A 23486-nucleotide genomic window follows, 5' to 3' on the forward strand; every position below is an offset into this window, starting at 1 on the left:
TAGAAGCTCGAATTGTTTGGGTTCAGACCTGGATAGTAAGACAGAACTCTGCAGGCTATCTTTGCTGTAGATTGCAACACCGCCCCCTTTGGCAGTTCTATCTTGGTGGAAAATGTTACAGTTAGGGATGGAGATTTCAGAGTTTTTGGTGGTTTTACTAAGCCAGGATTCAGACACGGCTAAGACATCCGGGTTGGCAGAGTGTGCTGAAGCAGTGAGTAAAACAAATGTAGGGAGTAGGCTTCTAATATTAACATGCATGAAACCAAGGCTTTTACGGTTACAGAAGTCAACAATTGAGAGCACCTGGGGAGTGTGAGTGGAGCTAGGCACTGCAGGACCTGGATTAACCTCTACCTCACCAGACGAACAGAGGAGAAGTAGGATAAGGGTACGGCTAAAGGCTATACGAACTGGCCGTCTAGCACGTTCGGAACAGAGAGTAAAAGGAGCAGGTTTCTGGGAACGATAGCATAGATTCAAGGCGTAGTGTACAGGTAGGATGTGAGTACATTGGAGGTAAACCTAGGCATTGAGTAATGATAAGAGAGATATAGTCTCTAGAGACGTTTAAACCAGGTGGTGTGGGAGGTGGAACAACATGGTTGGTTAAGGCATATTGAGCAGGGCTAGAGGCTCTACAGTGAAATAAGACAGTAATCACTAATCAGGACAGTAATGGACGAGGCATATTGATATTAGAGAGAGGCATGCGTAGCCAAGTGAACATATGGGTCCAGTGAGTGGTTGGGCTAGCTGGGGACACGGCGATTCAGACAGTTAGCAGGCCGGTGCTAACAAGCTAGCAATTAGTAGGCCGGGGCTAAGAAGCTAGCAGTTAGCAGACCGGGGCTAGCAAGCTAGCAGTTAGCAGACCGGGTTAGCAAGCAAGCAGTTAGCAGACCGGGGCAAGCAAGCTAGCAGTTAGCAGACCGGGGCAAGCAAGCTAGCAGTTAGCAGACCGGGGCAAGCAAGCTAGCAGTTAGCAGACCGGGGCAAGCAAGCTAGCAGTTAGCAGACCGGGGCAAGCAAGCTAGCAGTTAGCAGACCGTGGCTAGCAAGCTAGCAGTTAGTAGACCGGGGCTAGCAAGTTAGCAGAAGGGCCTTTGGGGGATGTCGCGATGGAGGTAAGTCTGTTTTTGCCTCTTTGTGCGCTGACGTCTATAGACCAGTCGTGGATTAGTAGGGTTCCAAGTAGCTCTAGGTAGCTAGCAGGCCGCGGTTAGCAAAAAGGGCCTTCAGCGGAGGGGCCTGTTGGAATCCTCGGGCAGATTATGTCGGTATTCCAATCCTAGAGGATTGGCGGGGTTCCGTGCCTCGAACTGGCAGTAGAAGGGGTCCGGATATTGTAGCCCAGGAGTGGGCTTCGGTGGTAGCCCAGGAGCCCTAGCCGGGCTAGCTTCAGGCTAATTGGTGCTTGCTCCGGGATGGAAACACTAGCCAGGAGTAGTCACCTAGGATTGCGGTTAGCTAGTTGCGAAGATCCAGATGAAAATGTTCAGAGTTTGCGGTAGGAATCCAGGGATATGGAGAGAAAAAAATAGGTCCGTTATGCTCTGGTTTGAGTCACGTTATACGAACTGGCGAGAGCTTTCCGAGCTGAAGGTTAGCTGATGACCGCTAGCAGTGGTTTGCTGACTGATAGCTGGTAGGTAGTTAGCTGGCTAGCTTCAGCTGAGATATTCCAGATCCGAAGTAAATAGAAATTGCAACCCGCCACATTGGGTGCGGCGAGTTGCAGGAGAGTATTTAGAAGTTGAGGTTTAGTAAAATATTTTTAAAAGATATGCGAAGAAAAGGATATTAAAAGATATATACAAGGGACACGACAGGACAAAGACAAAGACCTCTTACTGCTACGCCATCTTGGATGAATCATACTGGAATCATACTTCATTAATATATTTAAATATATATAAGTATGCCCCTGATATACTAAAGCATATTTAAAATGATTTAAATTGGAACTATTTTAAATGCATTTAATATTTGTGTTTTATTAGCATTTAAGTACAGTGCATTCGGAAAGTCTTAAGACCCCTTCACTTTTTCCATTACGTTACAGCCTAATTCTAAAATGGATTACATACATTGTTCCCTCACAAATCTACACACAATACCCCATAATGACGAAGTGAAGATCGTTTTTTTCTTTTTTAAATTTCGCAAATTTATAAGAAAACAAAACCAGAAATACCTTATTTACATACAGCACCTGTCAAAAGTTTGGACACCTACTCATAAAAGGGTTTTTCTTTCTTTTTAGTATTTTCTAAATTTGAGAATAATAGTGAAGACATCAACACTGTGAAATAACACATATGGAATCATGTAGTAACCAAAAAAGTGTTAACCTCTCTAGGGTATGTGGGACGAAATCGTCCCACCTACTCAACAACCAACAGCCAGTTCTGCCGCCTTCTGAGAGCCTATGGGAGCCGTAGGAAGTGTCACGTTACAGCAGAGATCCTCAGTTTTCAATAAAGAGAGTGTAGAAGGCCAAGAAATGGTCAGAGAGGGCACTTCCTGTAAGGAATCTTCTCAGGTTTTTGCCTGCCATATGAGTTCTGTTATACTCACAGACACCATTCAAACAGTTTTAGAAACTTTAGGGTGTTTTCTATCCAAATCAAACAATTATATGCATATTCTAGTTTCTGGGCAGTAGTAATAACCAGATTAAATCGGGTACGTTTTTTATCCGGCCGTGCAAATACTGCCCCCTACCCTAGAGAGGTTAAATAAATCAAAATATATTCTATATTTGAGATTCTTCGAAGTAGCCACCTTTGCCTTGATGCCAGCTTTGCACACTCTTGGCATTCTTTCAACCAGCTTCAATAGGAATGATTTTCCAACAGTCTTGAAGGAGTTCCCACAGATGCTGAGCACTTGTTGGCTGCTTTTCTTTCAATCTGTGGTCCAACTCATCCCAAACCATCTCAATTGGGTTGAGGTCGGGTGATTGTGGAGGCCAGGTCATCTGATGCAGCACTCCATCACTCTCCTTGGTCAAAAAGACCTTACACAGCCTGGAGGTGTGTTGGGTTATTGTCCTGTGGAAAAACAAATGATAGTCCCACTAAGCGCAAGCCAGATGGGATGGCTTATCACTGCAGAATGCTGTGGTAGCCATGCTGGTTAAGTGTGCCTTGAATTCTAAATAAATCATTGACAGTGTCACCAGCAAAGCACCCCTACACCATCACACCTCCTCCTCCATGCTTCACGGTGGGAACCACACATGCAGAGATCATCCGTTCACTTACTCTGCGTCTCACAAAGACACGTAGGTTGGAACCAAAAATCTTGAATTTGGACTCATCAGACCAAAGGACAGATTTCCGCTGGTCTAATGTCCATTGCTCGGGTTTCTTGGCCCAAACAAGTCTCTTCTTATTATTGGTGTCATTTTGTAGTGGTTTCTTTGAAGCAATCTGACCATGAAGGCCTGATTCACGTAGTCTCCTCTGAACAGTTGATGTTGAGATGTGTCTGTTACTTAAAATCTGTGAAGCATTTATTTGGGCTGCAATCTGAGGTGCAGTTAGCTATAATTGTCACACCCTGATTTGTTTCAGCTTTCTTTTTGCTTGTCTCCACCCCCCTCCCAGTGTCGCCCATCTTCCCCATTATCCCCTCTGTATGTATACCTGTGTTCACTGTTTGTCTGTTGCCAGTTCGTTTGTTCATGAAACCTACCAGCGTTTGTTCCCCTGCTCCTGCCTGTTTCTTGCTCCTGTTTTCTAGTCCTTCCCGGTTTTGACCATTCTGCCTGCCCTGACCCTGAGCCTGCCTGCCGTTCTGTACTTTACCCCACCGTACTTGATTATTGACCTCTGCCTGCCCTGACCCTGAGACTGCCTGCCGTTCTGGACCCTTTGCACCCTCTCTGGATTATTGACCCCTGCCTGCCTTTGACCAGTCGTTTGCCTGCCCCTGTTTCAGATATAAACTTTTGTTTCTTCGACAGTGTCTGCATCTGGGTCATACCTGAAATGTGATAGTACGAACTGACCATGACTGACCCAGCAGACTCGGACCAGCTCCGCATCGCCCTCTCCTCCTAAGATGCCACCATTGGAAGGCACGAGGAGTTGCTTCGTGGTCTTATTGAAGGGTTTCAGACCTTGACCGAAAGTCACAACCAAGCATTGAACACATTTCTAGAGCAATTCCATGGGTTGTCTACTATGCAGCCTACCACGACGGTAACCTCCCAGCCCCTCAGTAACCTGTCTGTTAGCAGCGCCGTCACCCCGGTCTCCCGGGAACATGGCTTACCTCCCCCAGAGCACTTCGATGGAAAGTTGGGCACCTATCGGGCGATTCTACCTCAGTGTTCACTCATCATCGAGTTGCAGCCCTCCTCCTTCCCCTCGGACCGCTCTAAGATAGTGTACCTCATCACGCTGATGTCCGGGAGGGCTCTCGCCTGGGCTACGGCAGTATGGGAACAACAGTCGGCCGTATGCTCCAGACTGGAGGAATTCGTGGCAGAGGTAAAGAAGGTTTTCGATGCTCCATTGTCCGGGAGAGAGGCTGCCCGGAAGTTACTCAAGCTTTGACAAGGCTCCCACAGTGTGGCAGACTACGCAGTGGATTTCCGCACGTTGGTAGCTGAGATTGCCTAGAACCCGGAAGCACTGTCGACATGTTCCTGCATGGAGTTTCAGAGGAAGTAAAGGACGAGCTTGCTGCTCGGGAACTACCGACGGATCTCGACTCGCTCATTGCCTTGACCATTCGGATCGATGGGCGACTACGGGAACGTAGGAAGGAGAGGAGATTCGATTTCACTTGCCCGTCTTTGGATTCCACCTCACCTCCGAGGTATCACGGAAGTCCCCGACGGCTCCGTTGCCGAGAGAACCCGAGGCTAGCCGAGTAACCCCGAGAGTCTCCGGAGGCTGCCGATTCACCTCTTCCCGAGCCCATGCAACTAGGCAGAGGTAGGCTGTCTCCAGATAAATGGCTATACAGGCTTCACATTAAGAGCTGCCTGTATTGCGGGACTACTGGTCATTTTGTCTCCACCTGTCCACTAAAAGCCCAGGCTCTCCGGTAGGAGTGAGTACTCTGGTGGGCCATACGGAGAACTTTTCCTCTCCCCTTACTCGCATCCCTTTTCATGCCATGTTGCTGTGGGGGAACCAGTCGAAATCTCTCCGGGTCCTCAATGTGTCACGACTTCCGCCGAAGTCGGTCCCTCTCCTTGTTCGGGCGGTGTTCGGCGGTCGACGTCACCGGCCTTCTAGCCATCACTGATCCATTTTTCATTTTCCAATGGTTTTGTCTTGTCTTCCTTCAAACCTGGTTCCAATCCCATCAATTACATGTTGCGTATGTAACCCTCTGTTTCCCCTCATGTCTTTGTCGGAGATTGTTTATTGTAAGTGTTTGTGTACGTCTGTACTGGTGTGCGTCGGGTTATGTTTACCCATTGATTTTTATTATTATGTTTTCCGGTGTTTTTCTTTTTAATAAACTGCGCCGTTGGAAACACAGTTCTTTCTCTCCTGCGTCTGACTTCTCTGCCGCCAGTTAAACACCCCTTACACATTAACTCCGGGGCCGATGAGAGCTTTATGGACGCTACCCTGGCTTCCGAGCTGGATATCCCCACTCAGCCCCTCTCCATTCCCATGGATGTTAGAGCACTGGACGGGCGCTCTATAGGTCGGGTCACACACAATACCACCCCCGTCAACCTACGTGTGTCAGGGAACCACAGCAAGACGATCCAGTTCCTGCTCATTAAGTATCCTCAGGTTCCCGAGGTATTGGGATTCTCTTGGCTCCAGTGACACAATCCCCTTATTGACTGGTCTGCCGGTGCCATCATGGGCTGGAGCCCGTGAAGGCCTGAAGTCAGCGCAGCCTGTCCCAGGACATCTTCCTGGGGCCTCGGAAGTTGCCCCGGACTTCTCCACCATTCCCGCAGAGTACCAGGACCTCCGGGAGGTGTTCAGTAAGGTCCGGGCCACTTCGCTTCCGCCGCACTGACCATATGACTGCGGGATTGATCTTCTCCCATGCACCACTCCGTCCCGGGAATGACTGCACTCTCTGTCGGGTCCGGAGACCAAGGCTATGGAGACCTACATTGAGGACTACCTAGCTGCTGGGTTCATCCACCCTTCTGCCTCCCCCACCGGCACAGGGTTCTTCTTTGTGGAGAAGAAGGACAAAACCCTGCGCCTGTGCATCGACTACCGAGGTCTCAACGATATCACGGTGAAGAACCACTACCCACTACCTCTCATCTCTCCTGCCTTTGAGCCGCTCCAGGGGGCCACCATGTTCTCCAAGCTGGTGGGTATTCGGGAAGGGGACGAGTGGAAGTCTGCCTTCAACATGGCCAGCGGCCACTACGAGTACCTGGTCATGCACTTTGGCCTTACCAATGCCCCTGCTGTGTTCCAGGCGCTCGTTAACGATGTTCTCCGTGACATGTTGAACCGGTTCGTCTTCGTCTACCTCGATGACATCCTTGTCTTCTCCCGCTCCACCCAAGAACACGTGCTCCATGTCCGACAGGTTCTCCAATGCCTCCTGGAGAACCAGCTTTTTGTAAAAGCAGAGAAGTGCTAATTCCATCGCCCCATCATCCCCTTTCTGGGTTACATCATCGCTGCAGGGAGCGTACAGATGAATCCCAAGAAGGTGAGCGGTGGTGGATTGACCCCAGCCTACGTCCAGAGTGCAGCTGTTCCTGGGTTTCGCCAACTTTTATCAGCGCTTTATCCAGGGCTACAGCACCCTAGCTTCCCCCCTGTCTGCACTCACCTCTCCCAAGGTTCCGTTCACATGGTCCCCAGCTGCTAATTGGGCGTTCCGGGATCTCAAACACTGCTTCACCACAGCTCCCATCTTGGTTCATCCTGACCCGTCCCGCCAGTTTGTGGTGGAGTCCGATGCTTCGGATGTTGAAGTGGGCGCTGTCCTGTCCCAATGGTCTGCCCTGGACCTCAAGTTGCATCCCTCTTCGCCTTCTTCTCCCACCGCCTCAACGCCACAGAGAGGAACTATGATGTGGGGAATCGTGAGCTTCTCGCGGTGAAGATGGCGTTGGAGGAGTGGAGGCACTGGCTGGTGAGGGCGGAACATCCATTAACTGTGTGGACCGATAACAAGAACCTGGAATATCTCCACACCACCAAGCGCCTCAATTCCAGGCAGGCTAGGTGGGCCCTATTGTTCACCCGGTTCAACTTCTCCCTCTCCTACCGGCCGGGATCCAAGAATGTCAAGCCAGATGCACTGTCACGTCGCTATAGCCCCACGACTACTACCCCAGAACCTGAGACCGTCCTTCCCGCCTGGCGACGGGACTCAGCTGGGGAATAGGGAAGCAGGTTCGGGAGATGCAACATTCCCAGCCGAACCCCGGGGGGGGGGGTCCAGATAACCGGATGTTCATGCCTGATGCGGTCCGTTCACTCCTCCAGGCTTGCCTGCCACCTGGGCTACCGGCAGACCCTGGCTTTTGTGCGACAACACTTTTGGTAGCCTATCATGGTTCCTGACATCTCCGCATTTGTTGCCGCTTGCACGGTCTGTGCACAGAACAAGACTCCTCGGCAAGCTCCGGCTGGTCTCCTCCAACCTCTGCCTGTCCCTCACCGTCCCTGGTCTCACATCTCCCTGGACTTTGGCACGGGTCTCCATGATGGCAACACCGCCATCCTTACCATTGTGGATCGGTTTTCCAAAGCCGCTCACTTCATTCCTCTCCCCAAGCTACCCTCTGCCAAGGAGACAGCCCAGCTCATGGTGCAGCACGCCTTCCGGATCCATGGACTGCCCGTTGACATGGTCTCCGACCGGGTCCTCAATTCTCGTCCCGGTTCTGGAATGCGTTCTGCACCCTCATTGGGTCAGCCTGTCCTCCGGGTTCCACCCCCAGTCCAACGGCCACTCGGAGTGAGCCAACCAGGACCTTGAGACTGACTACTCTGCGCTGCCTGGTCTCCGCCAACCCCACCACCTGGAGCCAGCAGCTTGTGTGGGTCGAATACGCCCGCAACACCCTTCCCTGCTCTGCCACGGGCCTATCCCCTTTTGAGTGTTCCCTGGGGTATCAGCCCCCGCTCTTCGCAGAAGGCATACCTTCTGCCCAGATATTTGTTCACCGCTGTCGTCGTACCTTGAGGAGAGCCCGGTCGGCCCTCCTCAAGAGCACCTCCAGGTATCAACGACAAGCGGATCGTCACCGGACCCCGGCTCCCCGGTATCGTCTCGGGCAGATGGTACGGCTGTCCACGCGGAATCTTCCCCTCCGGGTGAAATCCCGTCGTTTGCCTGCCCCTGTTTTAGAAATAAACTTTTGTTTCTTCAACACTGTCTGCATCTGGGTCATACCTGAAACATGATAATAATGAACTTATCCTCTGCAGCAGATGTAGCCAGTTTCATTATAGCATTTGATGGTTTTTGCGACTGCACTTGAAGAAACTTTCAAAGTTCTTGAAATTTTACAGATTGACTGACCTTCATGTCTTAAAGTAATGATGGACTGTCATTTCTCTTTGCTTATTTGAGCTGTTCTTGCCATATGGACTTGGTCTTTTACCAAATAATCTATCTTCTGAATACCACCCCTACCTTGTCACAACACAATTGATTGGCTCAAATGCATTAAGATGGAAAGAAATTCCGCAAATTAACTTTTAACAAGGCACACCATTTAATTTAAATTAATTCCAGGTGACTACCTCATGAAGCTGGTTGAGAGAATGCCAAGAGTGTGCAAAGCTGTCATCAAGGCAAAGGGTGGCTACTTTGAAGAACACTTTTTTGGTTACTACATGATTCAATATGTGTTATTTCATAGTTTTGATGTCTTCACAACTATTCTACAATGTAGAAAATAGTAAAAATAAAGAACAACCCTGGAATGAGTAGGTCTGTCCAAACTTTTGACTGGTACTGTATATTTCTCATAAATTAGAAGTATACTAAAATGGTATTTGAATTAGAATTCCTGTATTGTTATTTTTACAAATAAAGTGTATTTATAATGTGTTTCAAGTTTACTTTTACAAATACACTTCTACTCATTAACCACATTAGCTATTGTAATTATCCATGTATAGGTTACCTTTTTTCAGTGAATGTTAACATGCTATTTATAAAGCAGTTGTGGCTGGAGCAACAATTTAAAAGTAACATATATGATACAGTACTTGTGCATCAGTGGCATTTCACACTTTAGTTGTTCACATTACAGTGATAAAGTACCATTTCAATAAAATGTGTAATTGAAAGCACAACATTATTCAGTTTGAAAATGAACATCAAAACATTTGAATAAGCTAAAAATTAGAACAATATAATATTATAAATTATAAAAAAAATGCAGAAAAGGATGCTATTATTATTATTATTATTATTAACTATTATTTTAGCGTTTTTTTGAACGTAAACTTTAAATATATTTTGTGGACATTTAAGTTGAATATACTTTTGTGAAAGTATACTTAAGTATATTTTCTTGAGATATGAAAAGTATACTTTCAGGAAGCATGTTTCTCAGCTGTGCATGTTTCCTTAGTGGAATAAACAATTGTTATCATTGTCAACTTTCTCTGCACTCTTCTGAACAGGAATTAAGAAAGTACTTAACTCCTCATTGGCACTGAAACTACATTACCTCGCAAAAGTATTCATACCCCTTTGGATTCTTCACATTCTATTGTTACAAATGGGACTATGCATTTAATGTGATATAGATTAGATTAGAAATCAAGCATGGTTGACATCATGGAGAAAATTTGCAGAGATGATCACATGTACTGTTGACAAAATACTCCGGAGTCAGATACCATGTGGAGGATGACAAGAAACACTCACATGCTTATTACCAATTGGCCAGATACTGGTTAGATGAGTAATAGAGGCCTACGGAACTGGCTCCATACTCATTTGGACTTATTCACATTTTATTGTTACAAAGTGGGATTAAAAGGGATTTAATTGTGATGTTTTGTCAACAATCTACACAAAATACTCTGTCAAAGTGGAAGATTTTTTTTTTAAATTGTAAAGATTGATAAAAATGTAATAGCTAAAATATAGTCATTGCATAAGTATTCAGCCCCATGAGTCAATACATGTTAGAAACACATTTGGCAGTGATTACAGCGGTGAGTTTTCTTGGGTAATTCTCTAATTGTTTTACAAACCTGGATTGTGCAATATTATCCCGTTATTCTTTTCATAATTGTTCAAGTGCTGTCAAGATGTTGGGGATTGTGAATTCCCCCCCCAGTGTCTGATGTAAAGCAGAATGAAGCAGGTTTTCCCTACAATTTTTCCTGTGCTTAGCTCCATCCTGGTTTTTTTTATCCTGAAAAAAAACGAATCCGTATCTGCTGATGTCAAGCATAGCCATTCCATGATGCACTTACCACCATGCTTGAAAATAAGTAGGCAGTTATTCAGTGATGTGTTGTGTTGGATTTACCCCCAAACATAAGGCTTTGCATTTAGGCCAAAAAGTGTATTCCTTTGTCGTGTTTTTTTGGAGTCTTACTTTAGTGCCTTGTTGCATACAAGATGCATGTTTTGCATTTGTATTCTGTATATTTGTATTCTTCTTTTCACTCTGTCATTTAAGTCATTGTGGAGTCACTACAATGTTGTTGATTCATCCTCAGTTTTCTCCCATCACAGGCATTGAACTCTGTAACTGTTTTAAAATCACCAAGTGTTGAAATCATACAGAGAATTTGAGTTCATTGTTGACAAAAATAATTAAATTAAATACATTTTAATCGCACATTGTAACACAATATAGAGTGAAGAATACACTTGCTGTATACTTATAGTGTACTTGATCACTCATAAGCAGAGTTTGAATGAATATACTGAATTCCAATTAGTGTTTGAAGTTGAAGTACAGTTTTAATGAGTCTGTACGTTTAATGATAGTGAGCATATAGTATACTTAAAGACTGAAAAACAATTAATTTAAAGTACACTTTTAATAAGCATATTGAAGGTTGATGATAGTGTATTTATAGTATACTAAAAGACTGAAATAGCAATGAATATAAAGTACAATTTTAATAAGTGTGTTGAAGTGTAATTATAGTATATGTATATATATATATATATGTGTGTAGTATATAGTATAGAATAGTACATTTCGTATTTTAAGTATATTATTATAATTTTTTATATATAAGAACACTTTAGTATACTTGTAATTTATTAAATATATTTATTTTTGCTTTGGATTTCATTCTCCGGACTTGAAACCCACTGAAAACCTATGGTTTGAATTGAAGAGGGCAGTCTATAAGCGCAGACAAAGGATATCAAGGATCTGGAAGGATTCTGTATGGAGAAATGGTCTTAAGATCCCTCCCAATGTGTTCTCCAACACATACATTTCTTTAGAAAAAGACTTCACGCTGTTATTCTTGCAGGGCTAGGTATTAAAAAAGGGGTGTCAATCATTTTGACTCCTACCTTTTTGAGAGAAAAAAAGTATTACTTGTTAAACAAAATCTTTTTCTCGGAGCAATTGTATGAGTTTAAAATAATATAATTTTCCCATTTATTTGAGCATAGCTCAGTATTTGAATTATTTATTTCATACAGTCATTTTTGCTCATCTTTATCAAGGCTGTCAATAATTTCAGACCCCACCGTGTATATACAAATTTAAAACATGTTCCTGCCTCCCAAAAAACGTAACTCTCCACCAAAAAATGTTAAATACATAATTATTGATTGCTTTTACTGAAAATTTGTTAATTATGGAATAGCACTGAATAACTAGAATCACTGTTTTGTGACTATGAAATACATTTACCACCATTTGTTCAAGACACCTGCTACCCTAGCAGGGGAAAGTGTTACATAGTGACTCATATTCATCACAGTGTGTATTTAAAGCTGCTTTTTGGATCAAGGTCAGAGAATTACTGGCCAGTTGAAATTCAATTAATTGAATGCAGTTTTGGGAGTTCAATTGTAGTTTCGATAAAGATTTTAATATTTTAACATCTGATGTTGTGAGAGATAAGATTATCTAAATGTAACTTTCCCAACATGAGAGCCCAAACTATACTTTTGAAAATGTTCTGTGTGAAATAACTATGTGAAATGTACTTTTACTGCATAGTGTGGGAGCCTATTGCTAACCCATGTCCACTGTGGATGGTAGTGCAGCATTTTGAATTATACCCCTGTGTCATCAGTATTACTGTGACTTACCCAGCACTTCAATAGTTTTGTATTTTCAGCAGATTCTCTAAAACACAAAACTCATCCCCTGTGATTGGTTGTGGCTCAGCATGCTCTATTGTGCCTCGAGGCCGTTTGTTCGCCTGGTTTCCGACACACAAACTAAACTTTCCTGCCAGCCTGGGCAATACTGGGCTCCGGAGTGCTTTGACAACCCCCCTGTAATATTGGAATTTCTAACTTTTTTTCAAAAAGGATAATAAAGGTAGGTTGTTACTTACCTAAAATTTGACGTAATGTGTGCTTTGACATGATGTAGGTGACTTAAAGTTAATATTTCTTCAGAGAAAGGACAGAAGAGAGGACAGAAGAGAGAGGACAGAAGAGAGACAGATCAGTCATGTCAGGGTAAATACAGTGTATCAAAGCTAAAACTATGTGCCACATTTGAAAATACCTTGCTCTAACAAACTGTCTAAAAGCAGCAGGCCTATGGTAAAACAAGTGGAATATGAATGTGTACCTTGAAAGATTATTATTTTCAAAATATCATTGATTCAGACCCTTTCAACTATTCAAAGCATGCAATGTTGTGTTACTCTATACTGTATTCACCAGCCATGAGATGGTAGTGTATAGAGATGCTTCAGTGTCCCAGCCAGATGTGCTGTAGGCTAACTGTCTCCTCTGTCAGTGTGCTTGGCAGGATGTACAGCTTCATGGGCGGTGGGTTGTTCTGCGCTGGAGTCGGGAACATACTCCTTATTATCTCCACAGCAACCGATTACTGGATGCAGTATCGTCAATCTAACAACTACATGCATCAGGGCCTGTGGCGCTACTGTATGCCAGGGAAATGCATGACACATACAGATAGCATTGGTAAGAGCAACATGTCTCCTTTGTCATCAAATGTACTGTAAGTTAAATAAAGGCCTTGATGAGGTCACGTTCAGTCATTTGTTCCATGCTGTGAATATCTAGTGTAAAATCATTTCCACAATAAAGGAATCAGCTCCTTTTATTTGAGCAGGTTTAGTTGCTAATAAATCACCACATTTCAATAGTTGGGGCAATATTTTGAATATTGTGTAATAAGTAATTGTTAAGTGATGTGTCACATTTGAGTAAAGTGTGAAATGTAATTCAGTAGTAGACAGGAATAGTAGTAATGCTTATTGGGTAAGTACCTGTACTGTACTGAGTATCAGCCTTGTCCTCTCTGTCACCAGCGTACTGGGATGCCACCCGTGCCTTCATGATCCTCTCCCTGCTGGCCTGCTTCATTGGCATTGTGATCGGCGTCATGGCTTTCATACGCTCCTCCTCCTTCAGTGGGTTTGACAAGACGTTTGCTGCCGGCATCCTCTTCTTCATCTCCTGTAAGTGTTTCCTTCCCCCTCCTCCTGTCATTTCTCCCTGTCACTCTCTATATCAAGCATAGAAATAGAATGAATTAATTCCATGCGATCAAGTCCCTGTTGAGGGATGTGATAAAGGGAATAAAGCAGTGTTTGATTGACTACTCTCCACAGGTTTCTTTGTACTGCTAGCGATGGCTGTGTACACTGGGGTGACGGTGAACTACTATGGGAAACGATATGGGAACTGGCGCTTCTCCTGGTCCTACATCATGGGTTGGGTGGCCGTGGTTCTCACTTTCTTCTCAGGTAGGATGATGTGGTTCTGCCTATAGAGCTAAATGCATTCATTTACTATCTGTGTGTCCCAAATGGCAAACTATTGCCTGTAGTGTTCTACGTTTGACCAAGGCCCATAGGGCTCTGTAGTGCACTATATAAGCAGTAGGGTGCCATTTGAGATGGCTCAGTCCAACATGATTAATTTGAATATTTTTTCTTCTTCACATAAGTAAATAATCCAGTGGACAGTATGTCCATGAACTGAATGGTATTGTCTTCCCATTTTCTTTTACAGGTATCTTCTACATGTGTGCCTACAGGATGCATGAATGCCCGAGAAACTCCAACTCCCGCTGATTTGACAAACAAAACAAAACACAGCTGACACCGGGGTTTACACACCAACAGTAGCTATGTCATTTCTTGTTTACCTGACCACTATTGAATATGCAATAAAAAGGGTAAATCCAATTGTGTGTCTTCTTTTTATTGCGTGGTATTCATCTGTCTGATATGAAGAATATACACCACGGTTATGGTAATGTCCAGTTAGAAGTTTGAACGTTTCTTTAATGCTGCATTATGTAACTTTTTGGGTGACCCGACAAATTCATAAAAATATGAGTTATAGATCAGTCATTCTGATTAATAGCAAATCTAAGTGGTAAATATGTTCTATTTGCAACATTTCTATGGTTCCCGTTCTTAAGTTTCATTTTTGCATCTTTTACATTCAGTTTTGTACACCAGCTTCAAACAGCTGAATATACAATATTTTTGGTTATGTAAATATATTTCAGCGGTTTAAATAGTACAGTGATTCTCTCTACACACTCTATGTGCTTTTTATTGTAACAACTGAAATTAGGCAAACTATTATAATTTTAGCAACCAGGAAATGGCGAGTGATTTCTGCATAGCACAGCTTTAACATCTAAATGATAAAGCCTGATGGTCATCAAGACTGTCATAGGTGTCAAAATTAAAAGGAGGATCTAGAAGAGCGTGAATTCAAGAGACTCTTTCTTTTTTAATAGTCATCTTTAGCCAACAGTGCAGTGCAAAGACCAAAACATTTTGCAGTCACAGAATTCCACTTGTGAAAAACATGCTCTGTATAGTAACCATTCACTGGTTAAACTGAAAATGTTTAACAATAGGTAGAACAGTGCCCATGAAAAATATTCAATTCATTGGTTGCTTTCAGCATAAAAAGATGAATGACCAAAACAAACATAAGTAGTCAATGCAGATTGTGAAAATAAAGGTTCAGCCCATTCCAAGCTTTAGAATGGTGACCACTATTTAGCCATATCCAATCAGGAGTAAATGTATACTCGGAATGGTTTAGTCGACTTCCTCAATGGTTGGTCCAGAGGATCCGCCTCCTCCGTGTGTGGCACCACCAGCCCCTGGCATCCCTCCTGGCATCCCTCCTGGCAACCCCCCGGGCATGCCCCCTGCAGCCTGGTACAGCTTGGTGATGATTGGGTTACACACCTTCTCCAGCTCCTTCTGATGGTGCTCAAACTCCTCCTTTTCTGCAGACTACAAGGAGAGAGAAAGAGAAAGATAGACATTAGTGCTCCAACCTCCTTGTTGAACCACCAGACATTTGTTTAATCAAATTACAATGAGGGACTCAGAGCGCTATACTTGATTTTAGATATGAACATTAATCCACTCCATTCTGGTTGAAAGACCCAGAGGCAGTAACTGTACCTGGTTCTTATCCAGCCAGCTGATGACCTCGTTGCACTTGTCCATGATCTTCTGTTTGTCCTCGTCGCTGAGCTTGCCCTTGAGCTTCTCGTCCTCCACGGTGGACTTCATGTTAAAGGCGTACGACTCCAGGCCGTTTTTGGACGCCACCTTGTCCCTCTGGACGTCGTCCGCAGCTTTGTACTGCTCAGCCTCCTGGACCATGCGCTCTATGTCCTCCTTACTCAGACGACCTATGGAGAGAGGGACAGACAATGAGATGGAGGCTTTGTTAAAGCATTGTTGGAGAGGACATCCCTATTTAAAATGGTGTGCTTACTTTACAATAGCATAGTATTTAAAGCTACATTCTGGGGTTCAGATGTTCAAGATTCAAAGGGTAAATATCAATAAATTGAAATGACAGTGAACAGATTCCCAGATCCCAGACTATAGACTAAAAACGCAATCTGTGATGGGATCATCCATGTTTGGACATATATATACAGTTGAAGTCGGAAGTTTACATACACCTTAGCAAATTACATTTAAAAACTCGGTTTTTCACAATTCCTGACATATATCCTCGTAAAAATTCCTCGTTTTAGGTCAGTTAGGATCGCCACTTTATTTTTAGAATGTGAAATGTCAGAATAATAGTAGAGAGAATGATTTATTTAAGCTTTAATTTCTTTCATCACTTTCCCAGTGGGTCAGAAGTTTACATACACTCAATTAGTATTTAGTAGCATTGCCTTTAAATTGTTTAACTTGGGTCAAGCGTTTCATGTAGCCTTCCACAAGCTTCCCAAAATAAGTTGGGTGAATTTTGGCCCATTCCTCCTGGCAGAGCTGGTGTAACTGAGTCAGGTTTGTAGGCCTCCTTGCTCGCACACGCTTTCTCAGTTCTGCCCACAAATGTTCTATAGGATTGAGGCCAGGGCTTTGTGATGGCCACTCCAATACCTTGACTTTGTTGTCCTTAAGCCATTTTGCCACAACTTTGGAAGTATGCTTGGGGTCATTGTCCATTTGGAAGACCCATTTGCAACCAAGCTTTAACTTCCTGACTGATGTCTTGAGATGTTGCTTCAATATATCCACATAATTTTATAATTTCTAAAATGTTTACATTTTTTATACACTGCTCAAAAGAAAAAGGGAACACTTAAACAACACAATGTAATTCCAAGTCAATCACACTTCTGTGAAATCAAACTGTCCACTTAGGAAGCAACACTGTTTGACAATAAATTTCACATGCTGTTGTGCAAATGGAATAGACAACAGGTGGAAATTATAGGCAATTAGCAAGACACCCCCAATAAAGGAGTGGTTCTGCAGATGGGGACCACAGACCACTTCTCAGTTCCTATGCTTCCTGGCTGATGTTTTGGTCACTTTTGAATGCTGGCGGTGCTTTCACTCTAGTGGTAGCATGAGACGGAGTCTACAACCCACACAAGTGGCTCAGGTAGTGCAGCTCATCCAGGATGGCACATCAATGCGAGCTGTGGCAAGAAGGTTTGCTGTGTCTGTCAGCGTAGTGTCCAGAGCATGGAGGCGCTACCAGGAGACAGGCCAGTACATCAGGAGACGTGGAGGAGGCCGTAGGAGGGCAACAACCCAGCAGCAGGACCGCTACCTCCGACCTTTGTGCAAGGAGGAGCAGGAGAAGCACTGCCAGAGCCCTGCAAAATGACCTCCAGCAGGCCACAAATGTGCATGTGTCTGCTCAAACGGTCAGAAACAGACTTCATGAGGGTGGTATGAGGGCCCAACGTCCACAGGTGGGGGTTGTGCTTACAGCCCAACACCGTGCAGGATGTTTGGCATTTGCCAGAGAACACCAAGATTGGCAAATTCGCCACTGGTGCCCTGTGCTCTTCACAGATGAAAGCAGGTTCACACTGACCACGTGACAAACGTGACAGAGTCTGGAGACGCCGTGGAGAACGTTCTGCTGCCTGCAACATCCTCCAGCATGACCGGTTTGGCGGTGGGTCAGTCATGGTGTGGGGTGGCATTTCTTTGGGGGGCCGCACAGCCCTCCATGTGCTCGCCAGAGGTAGCCTGACTGCCATTAGGTACCGAGATGAGATCCTCAGACCCCTTGTGAGACCATATGCTGGTGCGGTTGGCCCTGGGTTCCTCCTAATGCAAGACAATGCTAGACCTCATGTGGCTGGAGTGTGTCAGCAGTTCCTGCAAGAGGAAGGCATTGATGCTATGGACTGGCCCGCCCGTTCCCCAGACCTGAATCCAATTGAGCACATCTGGAACATCATGTCTCGCTCCATCCACCAACGCCATGTTGCACCACAGACTGTCCAGGAGTTGGCGGATGCTTTAGTCCAGGTCTTGGAGGAGATCCCTCAAGAGACCATCCGCCACCTCATCAGGAGCATGCCCAGGCGTTGTAGGGAGGTCATACAGGCACGTGGAGGCCACACACACTACTGAGCGTCATTTTGACTTGTTTTAAGGACATTACATCAAAGTTGGACCAGCCTGTAGTGTGGTTTTTCACTTTCATTTTGAGTGTGACTCCAAATCCAGACCTCCATGGGTTGATAAATTGGATTTCCATTGATTATTTTTGAGTGGTTTTGTTGTCAGCACATTCAACTATGTAAAGAAAAAAGTATTTAATAAGATTATTTCTTTCATTCAGATCTAGGTGTTGTTTAAGTGTTCCCTTTATTTTTTTGAGCAGTATATATATATATATATATACAGTTGAAGTCAGAAGTTGACATACACATAGGTTGGAGCCATTAAAACTCGTTTTTCAACCACTCCACACATTTCTTGTGAGCAAACTATAGTTTTGGCAAGTCAGTTAGGACATCTACTTTGTGCATGACACAAGTAATTTTCCAACAATTGTTTAGAGACAGATTATTTCACCTATAATTCACTATATCACAATTCCAGTGGGTCAGAAGTTTACATACACTAAACTGACTGTGTCTTTAAACAGCTTGGAAAATTCCAGAACATGATGTCATGGCTTTAGAAGCTTCTGATAAGCTAATTGATATAATTTGAGTCAATTGGAGGTGTACCTGTGTATGTATTTCAAGGCCTACCTTCAAACTCAGTGCCTCTTTGCTTGACATCATGGGAAAATCAAACGAAATCAGCCAAGTCCTCCGAAAAAAAATTGTAGACCTCCACAAGTCTGGTTCATCCTTGGGAGAAATGTCCAAATGCCTGAAAGTACCACGTTCATCTGTACAAACAATAGTATGCAAGTATAAACACCATGGGACCACGCAGCCATCATACCGCTCAGGAAGGAAACGCGTTCTGTCTCCTAGAGATGAATGTACTTTGGTGCGAAAAGTGCAAATCAACCACAGAACAACTGCAAAGGACCCTGTGAACATGCTGGAGGAAACAAGTACAAAAGTATCTATATCCACAGTAAAACGAGTCCTATATCGACAACCTGAAAGGCCACTCAGCAAGGAAGAAGCCACTGCTCCAAAACCGCCATAATAAAGCCAGACTACGGTTTGCAACTGCACATGGGGACAAAGATTGTACTTTTTGGAGAAATGTCCTCTGGTCTGATGAAACAAAAATAGAACTGTTTGGCCATAATTACCATCATTATGTTTGGAGGAAAAAGGGGGAGGCTTGCAAGCCGAAGAACACCATCCCAACCGTGAAGGACGGTGGCAGCATCATGTTGTGGGGGTACTTTGCTGCAGGAGGGACTGGTGCACTTCACAAAATAGATGGCATCATGATGCAGGAATATTATGTGGATATATTGAAGCAACATCTCAAGACATCAGTCAAGAAGTTAAAGCTTGGTTCCAAATGGGTCTTCCAAATGGAGAATGACCCCAAGCATACTGTCAAAGTTGTGTCAAAATGGCTTAAGGACAACAAAGTCAAGGTATTGGAGTGGCCATCACAAAGCCCTGACCTCAATCCTATAGAAAATGTGTGGGCAGAACTGAAAAAGTGTGTGTGAGAAAGGAGGCCTACAAACGTGACTCAGTTACACCAGCTCTGTCAGGAGGAATGGGCCAAATCCACCCAATTTATTGTGGGAAGCTTGTGGAAGGCTACATGAAACGTTTGACCGAAGTTAAACAATTTAAAGGCAATGCTACCGAATACTAATTGAGTGGATGTAAACTTGTGGCCCACTGGGATTGTGATGAAATAAATACAAGTTTAAATAAATCATTTTCTCTACTATTATTCTGACATTTCACATTCTTAAAATAAAGTGGTGATCCTAACTGACCGAAAACAGGGAATTCTTACTAGGATTAAATGTCAGGAATTGTGAAAAACTGAGTTAAAATGTATTTGGCTAAGGTGAATGTAAACTTTTCACTTCAACTGTATATATATATATATATATATATAATGTCCACACTATGAGGTTGGAATAATACTGTGAAATTGATTAGGTGGGATGGAGTTTTGGACTGCTTAGCGACATCACCAGCGGGTAAATTAGTTGATAGACCAACAAGAAAGAGAGTTCCATTCTTGTCTGCCAATAACAGTCTGTTTTCAGTTTTCCCCTCCCAACTCAGACCACTCCCAGAGTCCTAGCTTAGTTCTTGCTTGAGAAATGGCTCTTTGCTTAGAATCTATTTTTGTTTATTTTTGTCCTTTTAAATTGAAAACAAGCACAGTAAGGTACTAAATTGTAACCCAGAAATAATTTGATATTGAGATGAAATCGGCTGAACAGAATTTTTTGTGACACTTGAATTCAACTAATTGCCCCTCCCCTACCTTTTGGAGAGCAATTGTATGAGTTTTAAAGAATAGAATTTCCCCATTTATTTGAGCATAGCTCAGTATTTGAATGATTTATTTCATACAGTCATTTTTGTTCAACTTTATCAAGGTTGTCAAGAATTTCAGACACCACCGTGTAAAATGTTTGATAAAATGTTTTCTGATTATGTTCCCGCCTCCAAAAAGACTTAACTCTCCACCAAAAATGTTTGAATACATAATTATTGATTGCTGCTACTCAAAATGTGTTACTTATGGAATAGCACTGAATAACTTGAATCACTGTTTTGTGATTATAAAATAGATGTACCATCATTTGTTCAAGACACCTGCTACCCTAGCAGGGGAAAGTGTTACATAGTGACTCATATTCATCACAGTGTGTGTTTGAAGCTGCTTTTTGGATCAAGGTCAGAGAATTACTGGCCAGTTGAAATTCAATTAATTGTAAGCAGTTTTGGGAGTTCAATTGTAGTTTCGATAAAGATTTTAATATTTTAACATCTGATGTTGTGAGAGATAAGATTATCTAAATGTAACTTTCCCAACATGAGAGCCCAAACTATACTTTTGAAAATGTTCTGTGTGAAATAACTATGTGAAATGTACTTTTACTGCATAGTGTGGGAGCCTATTGCCAACCCATGTCCACTGTGGATGGTAGTGCAGCATTTTGAATTATACCCCTGTGTCATCAGTATTACTGTGACTTACCCAGCACTTCAATAGTTTTGTATTTTCAGCAGATTCCCTAAAACACAAAACTCATTCCATGTGATTGGTTGTGGCTCAGCATGCTCTAGTGTGCCTGGTTTCCAACACACAAACTAAACTTTCCTGCCAGCCTGGGCAATATCAGGCTCCGGAGTGCTTTGACAACCCCCTGTAATATTGGAATTTCTGACTTTGTTCCAAAAAGGATGATAAAGGTAGGTTATTACTTACCTAAAATGTTATGTCATGTGTGCTTTGACATAATGTAGGTGACTTAAAGTTAATATTTCTTCATAGAAATGACAGAAGAGAGGACAGAAGAGAGAGGACAGAAGAGAGACAGATCAGTCATGTCAGGTTAAATGCAGCATATCAAAGCTAAAACTATGTAATGGCCATTTGAAAATACCTTGCTCTAACAAACTGTCTAAAAGCAGCAGGCCTATGTGATAAGGGAATTTATTTGTTTAAGGTAATGACAAAATAATTCCACCCTGAAACATATTTATTAGATTATGTAACATGTATTATGAATAATTAGACAAATGTAACTATTAGTAATTATCAGATTATGTAACATGTATAATGAATAATTAAATTGATAAACTTAAGTCCAATAAGGTTTGGTTGAGACCAGTAAGGGAGAGACATGTGTGTGTGTGACTAACAAAATACAGAGGACAATTAAACTATTCATGACCTGACCTGGTTGGAACTTTAAGAAACTTACGACAGGAAACTGAGTCCTGTCGAGGTCCGTCAATTCTCGGGAGGATAGAACTGCCAGCTTGGTAGTGATAGTCGAGGAATGCGGACTGTGGGGAAGATACATCCCACCTACTGTTTGTGTGTCTGTATGTGCGTGTAAGGAGGTGGGGGCAATAAGAGTTATAAAATGTCATGTCTTCACATTTTTTTACTTTAGAACTTTCTCTGAATAAACTGTACGGACCTTTTGCATAAACTGAGTCTTTGCCTAATTATTATTAAACCCAGGGTCTTACAAACCTCAGGGATTGGTCAAAGCTTAAATAATTGTTAGTTATTGTCATTGAAAATTCTCGTGACACTATGATAAAACAAGTGGAATATGAATGTGTACCTTGAAAGATTATTCTTTGGAAAATGTAATTGGTTCAGACCCTTTCAACTATTCGAAGCATGCAATGTTGTGTTACTCTATGCTGTATTCACCAGCCATGAGATGGTAGTGTATAGAGATGCTTCAGTGTCCCCGCCAGTTGTGCTGAAGGATAACTGTCTCCTCCTCCTGTGCTTGGCAGGATGTACAGCTTCATGGGCAGAGGGTTGTTCTGTGCTGGAGTCGGCTCAGCTCCTTTTATTTGAGCAGGTTTAGTTGGGAATAAATCACATTTCAATATTTGGTGCAATATATTGAATATTGTGTAATAGGTAAATGTTAAGTGATGTCACATTTGAGTAAAGTGTGAAATGTAATTCAGTAGTAGACAGGAATAGTAGTAATGCTTATTGGGTAAGTACCTGTACTGTACTGAGTATCAGCCTTGTCCTCTCTGTCACCAGCGTACTGGGATGCCACCCGTGCCTTCATGATCCTCTCCCTGCTGGCCTGCTTCATTGGAATTGTGATCGGCGTCATGGCTTTCATACTCTCCTCCTTCAGTGGGTTTGACAAGACGTTTGCTGCCAGCATCCTCTTCTTCATCTAACCACTAGGCAGGTAGCCTAGTGGTTAGACCGTTGGATTAGTGAGCGAAAGGTTGCAAGATCGAATCCCTGAACTGGCAAAGTAAAAAGCTGTTGTTCTGCCCGAGCAAGGCAGTGTTAGGCACTCTTCCTAGGCCGAATTGGAATTTGTTCTTAACTGACATGAGATTTGAATATGTATGTTGGCAGCAGCCACTCAATGTTAGTGATGGCTGTTTAACAGACTGATGGCCTTGAGATAGAAGCTGTTTTTCAGTCCCTCGGTTCCAGCTTTGATGCACCTGTACTGACCTCGCCTTCTGGATGATAGCGGGGTGAACAGGCAGTGGCTCGGGTGGTTGTTGTCCTTGATCTTTTTGGCTTTCCTGTGACATCGGGTGATGTAGGTGTCCTGTAGGGTGCCGTTTGAGATGGCTCTGTCCAACATGATTCATTTGAATATTTATTTTTCTTCACATAAGTAAATAAACCAGTGGACAGTATGTCCATGAACTGAATGGTAATCTCTTCCAATGTTCTTTTACAGGTATCTTTTACATGTGTGCCTACAGGATGCATGAATGCCTGAGAAACACCAACTCCTGCTAATTTTACATAATAAAAAAAAAAAAGTAAACACAGCTGAGACCGGGGTTTACGCACCTACGTCATTTCCTGTTTACCTGACCTCTATTGAATATGAGTTAATTAAATTGTCTGTCTTCTATTGCGTGGTATTCATCTGTCTGATAAGAATATACACCAGTTATAATTATGTTCAGTTAT

At 43.2% G+C, this 23486-nt stretch overlaps 2 protein-coding genes and 1 long non-coding RNA gene across 6 annotated transcripts; 2 read left to right on the top strand and 1 right to left on the bottom strand.

Moving 5' to 3' along the window:
* The first annotated feature begins 12166 nt into the window (after window positions 1-12166).
* Window positions 12167-14312, top strand: LOC106613049 (lens fiber membrane intrinsic protein). Of its 4 annotated transcripts, none has more exons than XM_014214930.2 (6): window positions 12265-12463; window positions 12544-12606; window positions 12893-13080; window positions 13431-13580; window positions 13734-13868; window positions 14137-14312. In XM_014214930.2, the coding sequence occupies exons 2-6, from the start codon at window positions 12599-12601 to the stop codon at window positions 14196-14198; spliced, it is 543 nt and encodes a 180-aa protein (XP_014070405.1). In that variant the 5' UTR covers window positions 12265-12463; window positions 12544-12598; the 3' UTR covers window positions 14199-14312. The 4 variants fall into 4 exon arrangements, with proteins under 4 accessions (XP_014070407.1, XP_014070405.1, XP_014070406.1 ...); XM_014214931.2 differs by having other exon boundaries at window positions 12289-12463; window positions 12905-13080; XM_014214932.2 differs by lacking the exon at window positions 12544-12606 and having other exon boundaries at window positions 12167-12463.
* A 535-nt stretch (window positions 14313-14847) lies between these two features.
* LOC123744744 (heat shock cognate 70 kDa protein-like) lies at window positions 14848-15859 on the bottom strand. The gene is made up of 2 exons (XM_045724640.1): window positions 15564-15859; window positions 14848-15389 (listed from the first exon to the last, which is right to left on the bottom strand). The coding sequence occupies exons 1-2, from the start codon at window positions 15765-15767 to the stop codon at window positions 15189-15191; spliced, it is 405 nt and encodes a 134-aa protein (XP_045580596.1). The 5' UTR covers window positions 15768-15859; the 3' UTR covers window positions 14848-15188.
* A 5223-nt stretch (window positions 15860-21082) lies between these two features.
* LOC123744745 (uncharacterized) lies at window positions 21083-23218 on the top strand. Its single transcript, XR_006771182.1, has 2 exons — window positions 21083-21247; window positions 22578-23218. It is a non-coding gene; the product is annotated as an uncharacterized lncRNA (long non-coding RNA).
* Window positions 23219-23486: the final 268 nt, after the last annotated feature.

This window comes from Salmo salar, chromosome ssa09 (genome assembly GCF_905237065.1).
Source record: "Salmo salar chromosome ssa09, Ssal_v3.1, whole genome shotgun sequence".
NCBI lineage: Eukaryota > Metazoa > Chordata > Actinopteri > Salmoniformes > Salmonidae > Salmo > Salmo salar.

Coding starts and splice junctions, on each gene's coding strand:
- LOC123744744 (XM_045724640.1), bottom strand. CDS start 15,767: ATGGTCCAGGAGGCTGAGCAGTACAAAGCTGCGGACGACGTCCAGAGG. Junction 15,390..15,563: donor GCTGGCTGGATAAGAACCAG/GTACAGTTACTG, acceptor CTCTCCTTGTAG/TCTGCAGAAAAGGAGGAGTT.
- LOC106613049 (XM_014214930.2), top strand. Junction 13,081..13,430: donor GACACATACAGATAGCATTG/GTAAGAGCAACA, acceptor CTCTGTCACCAG/CGTACTGGGATGCCACCCGT. Junction 13,581..13,733: donor CATCCTCTTCTTCATCTCCT/GTAAGTGTTTCC, acceptor TACTCTCCACAG/GTTTCTTTGTACTGCTAGCG.